Source organism: Salminus brasiliensis, chromosome 9, assembly GCF_030463535.1.
Source record: "Salminus brasiliensis chromosome 9, fSalBra1.hap2, whole genome shotgun sequence".
Taxonomy (NCBI): Eukaryota; Metazoa; Chordata; class Actinopteri; order Characiformes; family Bryconidae; genus Salminus; species Salminus brasiliensis.
This window is the reverse complement of record NC_132886.1, coordinates 41,512,519-41,526,615: the sequence shown is the minus strand read 5'-3', so window position 1 is coordinate 41,526,615 and position 14,097 is coordinate 41,512,519. Positions and strand designations below refer to the sequence as shown.

The 14,097-nt window shown below is 40.4% G+C and overlaps 2 protein-coding genes across 2 annotated transcripts in view; one reads left to right on the top strand and one right to left on the bottom strand.

Moving 5' to 3' along the window:
- Nucleotides 1–268: 268 nt before the first annotated feature.
- Nucleotides 269–14,097, bottom strand: part of LOC140562669 (caprin-2-like) — a 27,192-nt gene continuing 13,363 nt past the window's right edge. Inside the window, exons 4-7 of the mRNA XM_072688495.1 lie at nt 3,152–3,333; nt 1,246–1,338; nt 767–898; nt 269–670 (exon numbers count right to left, since the gene is read on the bottom strand). Of these exons, the coding sequence (XP_072544596.1) occupies nt 390–670; nt 767–898; nt 1,246–1,338; nt 3,152–3,224 (579 nt within the window). The 5' untranslated portion in view covers nt 3,225–3,333 and the 3' untranslated portion in view covers nt 269–389. The remainder of the gene's footprint in view (nt 671–766; nt 899–1,245; nt 1,339–3,151; nt 3,334–14,097) is intronic.
- Nucleotides 10,141–14,097, top strand: part of apol1 (apolipoprotein L, 1) — a 9,269-nt gene continuing 5,312 nt past the window's right edge. The window contains exons 1-6 of the mRNA XM_072688489.1: nt 10,141–10,261; nt 10,551–10,652; nt 10,751–10,825; nt 11,981–12,043; nt 13,264–13,314; nt 13,481–13,546. Of these exons, the coding sequence (XP_072544590.1) occupies nt 10,617–10,652; nt 10,751–10,825; nt 11,981–12,043; nt 13,264–13,314; nt 13,481–13,546 (291 nt within the window). The 5' untranslated portion in view covers nt 10,141–10,261; nt 10,551–10,616. The remainder of the gene's footprint in view (nt 10,262–10,550; nt 10,653–10,750; nt 10,826–11,980; nt 12,044–13,263; nt 13,315–13,480; nt 13,547–14,097) is intronic.

Sequence of the window (14,097 nt, the reverse complement as noted above, 5' to 3'; positions counted from 1 at the left end):
TGGGGTGGATCTTCACCTTTTGGACCTGGATTTGCCACCTCTACTGCTGTATAGCAGTGTGAGACGGACACACACACACACACACACACCATAAACATCACTGGATTTCAGCTTTAGTGTGTATCAGTTTATTAACGGGGTACAGAACCGCAGGTGCTACTAGTTACCAAACCACAAAGACGGCGGTCTTAAGAGGTTACAGCAGAAGCTTTATTGAAGATCAGCGCAAAAGGAGGTGAGATTCCTCCTCTCTTCTAAAGGCCTCATTTTCTCACTAGCTCATCTGAAGCATCTTAACCAATATAGAACCAGGGGTTTCTGGACCTGGTGACCCGCAATGGTCAGCAGAGCAAACTACCAATAGAACCCCTTGGTTTCCCGGAAGCACATCACAGAAGGAAAAGCAGGTGGCCGCTGAAGGTAGTGTGGTGGGCTCTGTTGTCGTACACCCAGGCTTTAGCGTACAGCTTCACGGTCACTTTGTCACCTTTCTGCAGCTCTAGGGTCATGCCATTGGAGCTCTTGTAAATGTCCTTACGTTGGTGGGCGTGGGCGGAAACCATGTGCTCGTCGTTTTTGAACAAGCCCAGTGTCAAGGGTGCATTGTCTCCAAACGCTGTGCAAAAGATCCTGAAAGCGTAGACCCCATGGTTGGGCGCAGTGAAGACCCCTGCAGCAAAACATAAATACACAGACAAGTGTTTGGGAGGGGGGGTGTCGATTTACACAGATGAACCCATTAATTTTAAGGCTCAGGGGCCAGTACCTGTTTTTGGATCATAAGCTTCACTTATGTTCACAAAAATGTGTTGGAAGACCAAAGGTGTGTCGCTGCCGAAGGGTCCAATGTGGATGTCCTCACCATTCCGCAGTGATGCCGAAAAAGCCACCCTTTGGCCTAGAAGAGACAAACCGGTTCACTGCAGTCAGGACGACGTTCGTTAGGAACAGAGCAACAACATTCAGGCTTTTATAGAAAGCTTTACAGAACATTTTGTCCTCTGGTCCCAGGTTGGCCCCACATATGGATGCCCACCAGGGCCAGTGATGGGACCAGTATGGGCCCGAACTGGGTTGTACACTGCACACAGGGCCTAGATGGGACCCAGGTCCCATTAGCTGTAACAATGAAGCCCATTTGGGAAGTCTAACTGGGTCCCAGTAACAAAGTACAATGTGCAAACCCACCTGGAAGTGAATACCGATTAGCCAAGGCTTTCTAAAAGAAACAGTGTAGATGTTTACCTATAGCCCGTTTTTCCATCTCCTCCACCTTGGAGTTCAGGCGAGTCACCAAGTCCCCCATTTCTTTCAGTTTGTCCTTGGCGTTTCCCACTTCTGCAAGATGTTCACATTCAGAAACATTAAAACCTTTAGTCATAGACAGAGAAAGTAGACCAGAGGTAGTACAGTTTCATCTCTTTAATTGAGTTAGATTAGGATACAGTACCATACTTTCACTATAGTACAGTTTCTGCTCTTTAATTGAGTTAGATTGGGATACAGTACCATACTTTCACTATAGTACAGTTTCAGCTCTTTAATTGAGTTAGATTAGGATACAGTACCATACTTTCACTATAGTACAGTTTCAGCTCTTTTAATTGAGTTAGATTGAGATACAGTACCATACTTTCACTATAGTACAGTTTCAGCTCTTTAATTGAGTTAGATTGAGATACAGTACCATACTTTCACTATAGTACAGTTTCAGCTCTTTAATTGAGTTAGATTATGATACAGTACCATACTTTCACTATAGTACAGTTTCAGCTCTTTAATTGAGTTAGATTAGGATACAGTACCATACTTTCACTATAGTACAGTTTCAGCTCTTTAATTGAGTTAGATTGGGATACAGTACCATATTTTCACTATAGTACAGTTTCAGCTCTTTAATTGAGTTAGATTGAGATACAGTACCATACTTTCACTATTGTACAGTTTCAGCTCTTTAATTGAGTTAGATTGGGATACAGTACCATACTTTCACTATAGTACAGTTTCAGCTCTTTAATTGAGTTAGATTAGGATACAGTACCATACTTTCACTATAGTACAGTTTCAGCTCTTTTAATTGAGTTAGATTGAGATACAGTACCATACTTTCACTATAGTACAGTTTCAGCTCTTTTAATTGAGTTAGATTGGGATACAGTACCATACTTTCACTATAGTACAGTTTCAGCTCTTTAATTGAGTTAGATTAGGATACAGTACCATACTTTCACTATAGTACAGTTTCAGCTCTTTAATTGAGTTAGATTAGGATACAGTACCATACTTTCACTATAGTACAGTTTCAGCTCTTTAATTGAGTTAGATTGAGATACAGTACCATACTTTCACTATAGTACAGTTTCAGCTCTTTAATTGAGTTAGATTGGGATACAGTACCATACTTTCACTATAGTACAGTTTCAGCTCTTTAATTGAGTTAGATTGGGATACAGTACCATACTTTCACTATAGTACAGTTTCAGCTCTTTAATTGAGTTAGATTGAGATACAGTACCATACTTTCACTATAGTACAGTTTCATCTCTTTAATTGAGTTAGATTGGGGTACAGTACCATACTTTCACTATAGTACAGTTTCCGCTCTTTAATTGATTTAGATTGGGATACAGTACCATACTTTCACTATAGTACAGTTTCAGCTCTTTAATTGAGTTAGATTAGGATACAGTACCATACTTTCACTATAGTACAGTTTCAGCTCTTTAATTGATTTAGATTGGGATACAGTACCATACTTTCACTATAGTACAGTTTCAGCTCTTTAATTGAGTTAGATTAGGATACAGTACCATACTTTCACTATAGTACAGTTTCAGCTCTTTAATTGAGTTAGATTGGGATACAGTACCATACTTTCACTATAGTACAGTTTCAGCTCTTTAATTGAGTTAGATTGGGGTACAGTACCATACTTTCACTATAGTACAGTTTCAGCTCTTTAATTGAGTTAGATTGGGATACAGTACCATACTTTCACTATAGTACAGTTTCAGCTCTTTAATTGAGTTAGATTAGGATACAGTACCATACTTTCACTATAGTACAGTTTCAGCTCTTTAATTGAGTTAGATTAGGATACAGTACCATACTTTCACTATAGTACAGTTTCTGCTCTTTTAATGGAGTTTACCTTCAATTCCTTTCTTCAGCTCGTCCGTTGCAGATGCGAGATGGGACACCACGTTATTCAGACTGCTCTCCATGATGATTTGCTGCTCTGCTGCTGTGCTGCTGCTGTGCTGCTGCTGAGTTCTGACTGACTGTGCTCTGCTTTAATAGAGGACTCAGAGTCAGGGAAGAGCTCGTAATCAGCTGGGGATTGGAAAAGAGGGGAGATGGGGGATCAGAGGAGGTGTGGTTTACTAATTGTTCAACATGTTCTCACAAGCCTCCACCCACCACAGAGAACATACTGTTGAGAACCACAGTAAAACCACAAGCAGGAGAAATAATATAGACTGATGCACTTGTTGAAGTATAGAAGACAAGTCAAGGTACCAAGTAAGAAGTAACAAGTTGAAATATTGGTTATCTAAACTTTACTGGAGTAATTATTTATTTTTCAGACGAATTTTTACTTCTACTCCTTACGTTTCCACCCAATTATCTGAACTTTCTCCTCCTTACAGTTTAAAAACAGCTTCGTTACTCCTATTTTATTTCCGCTAGTTTTCACTCCGGCTCGTCATCCTTCAGAAAGTGTGAATATGATTGTGGTTGGATGAGAAGTATAAACATTCACCATTCTGACTCCCCATTGGTTTTTAAGCGATCCATCACACCTGCACATCTTTTTGCAGCTTTACAGAACTTCTAGACAACGACTCCTCATATTTTCCTCCATGAAGCTCATGTTGATGCTCAGTAGAGCACAGAGACGCTCCTTTAATAGAGCTGATATTACTGAAATGCTTCATTTTCAATGGGCAGATCTGCAGCTGAAACAGGAGCCTAGTGCAGCCCAACATTTTTAACATCAACATTTTAATAGATCATTCTCCTCATTATGGCTTTTAGAGAAATGGGTTTTTGGGGAGGGGGTGGGGGGGTAGTGCACTATAGACCCCTGTGGCGCGGCCTAAGCTTTCTGTCTTTGTTTTCCTTCCATTACTTTTACTTTTCTACTTGAAGTCGTTCTGAAACCAGTACAGGGTTGTGGGTTCGATTCCTGGGCTCGGCAAGCTGCCACTGTTGGGCCCTTGAGCAAGGCCCTTTACCCTCTCTGCTCCCCGGGCGCTGGAGTTGGCTGCCCACCGCTCTGGGTGTGTGTGTGTACTCACTGCCCCTAGTGCACTAGTGTGTGTGTTCACTACCACAGATGGGTTAAATGCGGAGGACACATTTTGCTGTACAGTGTACACTGTACAGTGACAAATACGTGCACCCTTACCCTTACCTTATATATATATATATATATATATATATATATATATATATATATATATATATATATATATATATATATAAAACCACAATGGTCACAGAAATAACTTGAATCTGACAAAAGTAATAATAAATAAAAATTCTATGACAATTAACCAATGAAAGTCAGACATTGTTTTTCAAGCATGTTTCAACAGAATTATTTAATCACGAAACAGGCCTGGACAGAAATTATGGTACCCTTAACTTAATATTTTGTTGCACAACAAAATCACTGCAATCAAATGATTCCTGTAACTGTCAATGAGACTTCTGCACCTCTCAGCAGGTATTTTGGCCCACTCCTCATGAGCAAACTGCTCCAGTTGTCTCAGGTTTGAAGGGAGCCTTTTCCAGACGGCATGTTTCAGCTCCTTCCAAAGATGCTCAATAGGATTTAGGTCAGGGCTCACTGAAGACCACTTCAGAATAGTCCAATGTTTTCCTCTTAGCCATTCTTGTGTGTTTTTGGGTCATTAGCCTGTTGCAAGACCCATGACCTGTGACTGAGACCAAGCTTTCTGACACTGGGCAGCACATTTCTCTCTAGAATCCCTTGATAGTCTTGAGATTTCATTGTATCTTGCACAGATTCAAGACACCCTGTGCCAGATGCAGCAAAGCAGCCCCAGAACATAACAGAGCCTCCTCCATGTTTCACAGTAGGGACAATGTTCTTTCCTTGATATGCTTCATTTTTCCATCTGTGAACATAGAGCTGATGTGCCTTGGCAAAAGGTTCCATGTTTGTCTGATCTGTCCATAAGACATTCTCCCAGAAGCCAGTCAGTCTGTCTTTTTTATGATTTGTTTTCAACAATGGTGTCCTCCTTGGTCGTCTCCCATGAAGTCCACTTTGGCTTAAACAACAATGGATGGTGTGATCTGACACTGATGTTCCTTGAGCTTGAAGTTCACCTTTAATGTCTTTAGAAGTTTTTCTTGGCTCTTTGTTATTATTCGTATTTTCCGTCTCTTTGATTTGTCATGAATTTTCCTCCTGCGTCCACGTCCAGGGAAGTTGGCTATAGTCCCATGGATCTTAAATGTCTGAATAATATGTGCAACTGTAGTCACAGGAACATCAAGCTGCTTGGAGATGGTCTTAAAACCTTTACCCTTAAACAAGCTTGTCTATAATTTTCTTTCTAATCTCCTGAGACTCTTTCCTTCGCTTCCTCTGGTCCATGTTGAGTGTGGTACACACCATGTCACCTAACAGCACTGTGACTACCTATAGCCCTATATATAGGCCCACTGACTGATTACAAGATTGTAGACACCTATGATGCTAATTAGTGAACACACCTTGATTTAACGTCCCTTTGGTCACATTATTTTCAGGGGTACCATCATTTCTGTCCAGGCCTGTTTAATGAGTTTACTTTTAAAATAATTCTGTTGAAGCAATGGTTCAAAATCAAGGTCGTATTTTCATTTGTTCATTTTCATATTTTCTTTTTTATGTATTATTACTTGTCAGATTCAGATTTCTGTGACCACTGTGGGTTTTTCTTTCATCAACTGAGGGGTACCAACAATTTTGTCCGTGTGTGTATATATATGTCATGTAGCTCTATGGACACCACCCTCAGGTGAAGTCCTACTACTCACATTCAATTAAAGTAAGATAAGGCCGTGTTTGAGAGTCTAAATCTGGCTGAATCCGGAGATTCCCGGCTGCTGTATCCACTGACCTTCCATCCGGTGGGAGGGTGGTGGGTGCTTTGCCTTACTTGCCATGCAGTGCATGATGATTTTAGACTGCTGTCAGTCTGATCTGTGTAAGGCAGTATGATTTACCATCACTATGTACTGAGATCATGTCCCAGACGTACCAAGCTTATACAGACACAGTCCAGCTCCTTATCTATGTAGGTACTTCTTCATCAGTCTTTATTAAGCAGGATTATTCCACCATTATTCAACCTTACTCAGACGTAGGGTAACACTTTCTCACAGAAATATTACATTTCTACTCATTCCTTTCTCTAAATGATGATTAAAGACTCACACTCTCTCACTGTCGATCACATAAAGGTCAGACCTCCAGACGTTTTCATGGGAACTGTAGCGTAAAGCAGCATTTATGAGAACCAAAGCCTGTTGCAACAAGTAGGACCTGACACACACACACACACACACACACACACACACACTGGTGGAAGTATGCTTTATGGAGTTAGAGCATGGTAGGACAGTGTAAAAGCCCCATTCCTGTATAATCTTCAGTAATCTTGCCCTCTAGTCACAGTCCCCAAAAAAAAGGCAGGTTACGGTAATTGGGAGGGGGGGAGGAGTCGAGGCTCCAGAATGCCCTTCAGCTGTAGGGGTTTGGACTCCCTGTTCACACACTAGTGGTGAAAAAATTGAAAGGTGCAGATGAGTGATGAAGGGTGGTGATGGAGGAGTGCTGCTCTTCTTTGTTTATGTCAGTTCAGGTGGTGACCCCCCCCAGGCCTAATCTCTGCTTTTACGGGCAGCTGTTTACTTCATAGCTTCTGAAGAAGGGCTGCACTGTCAGGACCTGTTCAGTCAGGAGAACATGGGCTGATCTCCTAAAGGCATTCAATGTTCCTTTCAGGGTTTATTTATTTTTTTTTTTAATCAGGATTAGAGTAAATGAGTAGTAAGTAGTAAATGAAAGAAAAAACTATGCAACAACCTGGGCAACCCAAGATCTCGGAGCTTAATTAGCTTGTTAGCACACATCGTATAACAAACATCGTTAGGAAAGACCAGGTGATGCAGAATTAAAATCTTTGGAAAAGCTCAGGATGTGTCCCAACTGCATGTTAATCACTAAAAGTTAAAGGCGAGGCTACTCAAATATCCACCATGCATGCTCAGAAACAGCCCTATCCCACAATGCAGGGCTATTGTATTACACTGAGATGCTGGAGCTGTCGTCTCACTGCTTGCACGCAATCACTCGTGATTACAGGTTTGTGGACGGTGGAGCAGATGGACGCTAGTGTTTCAGGGAGCTCCCGTGTCTGTGTTACCTTCTGGATCTCTCCTTTTAATTAGACTGTTATAGTCAGACCTGCCGGAGTCGTCAGACACACACCGATACTGATCAACATTCTCTGATCTCTATAAAATCCTCTCAGAACTAACTCTGTCTCTCTACCTTCTCTGAGTAAACGACCGTCCACTTCCCACAGCCGGACTGCTGGAAGATTGCCCACTGGAGTCCCCTCTACCTGCGTCAGACCAGCTGCCACCTACCGGTCAGACCCGACCACCACCCATGCCAGACCAGCTGCACACCCTCCTACCACTGCTACCTGTCTAATGACCATGTTCCAACCCAAATGAACTCTACCACTATTAATATTAATATTACCACTATTAACTATAATTACTCTGACCATCACTGCCATGACACACACACGTACACTAGCGATCGATCACACACAACGACAGTGAGCACACATGCCCGGAGCGGTGGGCAGCCATTGCTGCATTGCCAAACATTGCCGAGCCCATTATTGAACCCATAACCCTGTCAGTGACCTTTGGACAGCGACCTCCAAACCCATCTCAAATAGATAAACAGGCTATCAACAATTCTTTGAAACGGCCTTCCCAAAGTTCTGACCTCAACCCCATCAAAAATACGTGGGCCGAGCTTAAAAGTCGGCTCTGTACCAGGATATTAACTTTACATTAAACTTTATATCAACTTTAAATAAATTCTGTTCTGGTTCTGCCAAGAATAGAGGAAAAATAGTGACAAAGTAGAAGTAAAATAGAGGTACAATAGAAGTAAAATAGTAGTAAAATAGTGGTAAAATAGATGTAAAATAGAGGCAAAATAGAGGAATAATATAGTTAAAAATAGAGGCAAAATAGAGGTAAAATAGAGGCAAAATAGAGGAAGAATAGAGTTAAAAATAGAGGCAAAATAGAGGCAAAATAGAGGAAGAATAGAGTTAAAAATAGAGGCAAAATAGTGGTAAAATAGAAGCAAAATAGATGTAAAAAAAAAGGCAAAATAGTGGCAAAATAGTGGTAAAATAGAGGCAACATAGAGGAAGAATAGAGTTAAAAATAGAGGCAAAATAGTGGTAAAATAGAAGCAAAATAGAGGAAGAATAGAGTTAAAAATAGAGGTAAAATAGAGGCAAAATAGATGTAAAAAAAAGGCAAAATAGTGGTAAAATAGAGGCAACATAGAGGAAGAATAGAGTTAAAAATAGAGGTAAAATAGAGGTAAAATAGAGGCAAAATAGAGGAAGAATAGAGTTAAAAATAGAGGCAAAATAGAGGAAGAATAGAGTTAAAAATAGAGGCAAAATAGAGGAAGAATAGAGTTAAAAATAGAGGCAAAATAGAGGAAGAATAGAGTTAAAAATAGAGGCAAAATAGTGGTAAAATAGAGGAAGAATAGAGTTAAAAATAGAGGCAAAATAGAGGTAAAAGAGGCAAAATAGAGGAAGAATAGAGTTAAAAATAGAGGCAAAATAGAAGAAGAATAGAGTTAAAAATAGAGGCAAAATAGAGGTAAAATAGAGGCAAAATAGAGGAAGAAGAGTTAAAAATTGAGGCAAAATAGAGGAAGAATAGAGTTAACAATAGAGGCAAAATAGAGGTAAAATAGAGGCAAAATAGAGTTAACAATAGAGGCAAAATAGAGGTAAAATAGAGGCAAAATAGAGGCAAAATAGAGGAAGAATAGAGTTAACAATAGAGACAAAATAGAGGTAAAATAGAGGAAGAATAGAGTTAAAAATAGAGGCAAAATAGAGGAAGAATAGAGTTAACAATAGAGGCAAAATAGAGGTAAAATAGAGGCAAAATAGAGGAAGAATAGAGTTAACAATAGAGACAAAATAGAGGCAAAATAGAGGAAGAATAGAGTTAAAAATAGAGGCAAAATAGAGGAAGAATAGAGTTAAGAATAGAGGCAAAATAGAGGAAGAATAGAGTTAAAATAGAGGTAAAATAGAGGCAAAATAGAGGAAGAATAGAGTTAAAAATTGAGGCAAAATAGAGGAAGAATAGAGTTAACAATAGAGGCAAAATAGAGGTAAAATAGAGGCAAAATAGAGGAAGAATAGAGTTAAAAATAGAGGCAAAATAGAGGAAGAATAGAGTTAAAAATAGAGGCAAAATAGAGGAAGAATAGAGTTAAAATAGAGGTAAAATAGAGGCAAAATAGAGGAAGAATAGAGTTAAAAATTGAGGCAAAATAGAGGAAGAATAGAGTTAACAATAGAGGCAAAATAGAGGTAAAATAGAGGCAAAATAGAGGAAGAATAGAGTTAAAAATAGAGGCAAAATAGAGGAAGAATAGAGTTAAAAATAGAGGCAAAATAGAGGAAGAATAGAGTTAAAAATAGAGGCAAAATAGAGGAAGAATAGAGTTAAAAATAGAGGTAAAATAGAGGTAAATTCATGCAGCAGCTTGCTAACCGCTAACATCCCAAAAGCTCAAATGCTACTCAGTGTGCTAGCTACCTGCTAACAGACATTTAAGCCAATATTAGGAGTGATATACGTATATTTTTCATCCTATTTTGATGTTGTTGGCACATATACTAGTCAAATAATTCAAATACAAACTAAAGATAATAATTATTATTATAATTATAAACAGAGGCAGGTTTTGGATTTTAGCATATTAACACTGTCAACGTAGCATGACGTGGTGAAAATCCGCCGGCGGCCTGCAGAGGGCGCTGATGCACAGAACCGCGCCTCAGCACAGCAGAGCGGAGTGGAAAGTTCTGAGTAGTTAAATGTCGGATTTCTCTTCGTAAAGTGTTTAAACTACACATTCAGACCGTGTGGAGGAGTGTTTGGGTTCGAGGTGAGTGCATTAGAGTCGTGCTGTGTTGTCTACAACGTTTGGGAAATGTACGGTAGTGATTTTCCTTCTCGGCTTCGAATTTTCCGTTCCACCTTAAATGGTGCTGCAGTTACATTCTGGCGCCTCAGGCGCCAGAATGTAACTGCAGCACCATTTAAGGTGGAACGGAAAATTCGAGCAGCTTAAGCTTCGTACTTGGTTTAAAGTAAATTAAACTCTCTTTTTTAATCGTTTTCAACCATTAAAACTGTTTATATTAATTTCTAAGCTTATAATGTATGTGTTTTAGTTGTCATCTGAACAAAACACTGCAATCTGCCCTTCCCAACCTTCAGGACAAAGAAGGGAGGGAGGAATGCTGGGTGGAATTTTTAAAGCCAATGGAAAACCAGTAAGTTACCTGCACAGGTGTGTGTGTGTGTGTGTGTGTGTGTGTGTGTGTTGTTTTTTTTGTGCATGTTAAAGGCTTTAATACTTCACATATTGCAGGAAACTCTGTCAGCAGACTGCAGTGCCGGCAGTAACACATCCAATAGCCATGCCGGCTTTGACAGCAAAGCGAAGGTGAGCCGTTTTACCTTAAAGGGGAAATCTAATAAAAAAATTCCAACATTCCTGTATAATTCCCTATGTGAGATGAACACATTCAGCAACAAATTCGGTGTAAAACCGAGCATCACTGCCGAGACAATTACAGATTAGAATTTCTTCACAGTGGTGGTGAATGGAACCAGGCGTCGGTCGCCATGACTACAGCACAGATATAGCCAATATTTGATTTACTATCCAAACCCGGCGGTGAAGCTACACGAGTTTTCTGAGTTTTCTATGGAATGATGATAATAATGATGATGATGATGATGATGGTGGTACAATAGTGGCAAATTGTGGTTTTCTTTCGGGACTACTTTTTGCCGCACTACACCCTGCATATTGCATATGTGTCCCTCCACTAGTTTAATGATATGCGATTTTAAAAACAGGTTCTAGAGCCAAGACATGTTAGGTATCTGTTTGGGAGGAGAGGAGAAAAGGCTGTCACTAAAATCTAAAAAATGTCAGAAATCTGCTAAAAAGCTTGGGAAGCAAGTTTTTTTAGAAAGGTCAAGAAGGCAGAGATGAGTGACTAAGCGTGTTTGTGTTTGTGAGGGTTCGTGAGTGCCTTAAAGGTTGATGAAGCATGTCAAATCATGTCAGTAGGCTGTTTCTGCCCGGGCACGAGAAGAAACTCTGCTGAACAGCCAAATTAATATATTATTGTGTAACCACACTGTAATAAACAACAGCTGTATACCCCTCTATAGTCCACGCCTGGCATTATTAGGCAGCATGGAGCCAATAGGGTCATGATGTTGATCTGCTCCAGAGAGTCCTATTCTATTGGCAGTACTTCTTCTCTACAGGGACTAGACCAGCTGTGTGTGCATTTGCACATCTGTGTCAGCAATGTGTGCAGCTTAAAGCAGCTGAATACATTCTTCTTCATTAGAAAAGGTGTCCGCAAACTTTGTGGACATGTAGCGTATTTTATCTTACATCTTACGTCTGCACGTGTTTCTGTTTGTTATGTTACTTTATTGTAATTTTGGCATCAAAGCATGTAACTGTGCAGTAGCGCCGTGTGAACTGTCATTCAAAATCTGAGCAGCTGTTTTCGTCTGACAGTAAATCACAGGCTTATTTATTTATTTATTTATTTATTTAATTTTTGGGTTGCAGGAAAGCGCACATGTTAAGTCTGAAGCATCTGCCAGAGATGGAAACCCCCCAAACAAAGCCAGCGTGAGTTTAACAGCTTTAAAAGTCTAATCAGCCTCATCACTATGGTAACTACTGTAGTATAACTATAGGAATGCATGTAGAGTAACCATGGAAATGCGTGTAACATCACTACGGTAACTACTGTACAATAGCTATAGAAATGCGTGTAGAGTAACCATGGAAATGGGTGTAACATCACTATGGTAACTACTGTAGTATAACTATGGAAATGCATGTAGAGTAACCATGGAAATGCGTGTAACAGCACTACGGTAACTACTGTACAATAGCTATAGAAATGCGTGTAGAGTAACCATTGAAATGGGTGTAACATCACTATGGTAACTACTGTAGTATAACTATGGAAATGCATGTAGAGTAACCATGGAAATGCGTGTAACATCACTACGGTAACTACTGTACAATAGCTATAGAAATGCGTGTAGAGTAACCATGGAAATGGGTGTAACATCACTATGGTAACTACTGTAGTATAACTACGGAAATGCATGTAGAGTAACCATGGAAATGCGTGTAACAGCACTACGGTAACTACTGTACAATAGCTATAGAAATGCGTAAGGAGTAACCATGGAAATGGATGTAATATCACTATGGTAGCTACTTTAGTATAACCAAAGATATTAATCTAGAGTAACCATGGAAATGGGGGCAACATCACTACGGTAACTGTTGTAGTATAGCTATAGAAATGTGTGTAGAGTAACCATGGAAATGGGCGTGACATCACTATGGTAACTACTGTTGTATAACAAAAGAAATGAATGTAGAGTAACCATGGAAACGGGTGCAATATCACTACGGTAACTGTTGTAGTATAGCTATAGAAATGCGTGTAGAGTAACCATGGAAATGGGTGTAACATCACTGGTAACTACTGTAGTATAACAAAATAAATGCGTGTAGAGTAACCATGGAAATGGATGTAGCCTAAAAAACATGCAGCAGAAACATCTGCTTTCAGCCACACCCACTTCAAGCACCTACACTTGTTTATGCTTTAGGCCAAACACACCTCCAACACCACACACTACTTCCTGCTTTAAGCCACACACACTTTGTGCACATAACATAAATTCCTGCTTTTAAGCCACACCCATTTTCAGATCGGTCTGATGTATCGGAGTAATGATCAGGAATCAGTATCAGAGTATAGGTACCCAACCCCCCCCCCCAACTGTGTGAGCAGTGAAATAACACCCTGCTGTTTTGTCTTGTAGTCCGGAGTGTTCGGCTGGATTTTCAGGAACCCGTTCGGTTCTGCGGCTCAGGTAACCCCCCCCCCACACACACCTGAGAGACCTCCCTCCTCTGTCTGCAACACAGTGAGCTGTAGAAGACTGAGTGAGGGCTCTGTGTCAGTGACTGTTCCAGTGTAGGGGTGCTGGAAGTGTGTGGTCACTGAAAGGTGTGTGTGTGTGTGTGTGTGTCCTGCAGGAGCAGGAAAAAGCAGAGCCGCCTGGAGAAGCACACTCAGGAACCACACAGGCAGCTCCTACTCAGGTCTGAAAACCTCCCGATCTGTGTGTGCAAATACATCTAAATAAACACTGTGTGGACAAAAGAGAAGAAGACTTTCTACTAGGTTTTAGAGGAGCATTGCTGTAAGGATTTGATTGCATTCAGTGACAAGAGCCTCATCAGCCCCAGCTCCCCAACTCATCCCATCCAAAAGTACGGGATGGAGCTCCTACACCATCATTCCAGAGAACACATCTCTTCCACTGCTCCACAACTCAATGCTGGGGGGCTTTATACCCCCTCTAGCCCACGCCTGGCATTATTAGGCAGCATGGAGCCAATAGGGTCATGAGTCCTATTCTATTGGCAGTACTTCTTCTCTACAGGGACTAAACAAGCTGTGTGTGTGTGTGCATTTGCACATCTGTGTCAGCAATGGGTACAACTTAAAATAGCTGAATGCATTCATTAGAAGGGGTGTCCACAAACTTTTGGACATTTAGTGTCAATTTAGCTCACAGACGCACAGACATTTAGATGCACCGAGGCTCAGACACTCAGACACAGAGCGTATCTGGATCATCTGACCCAAC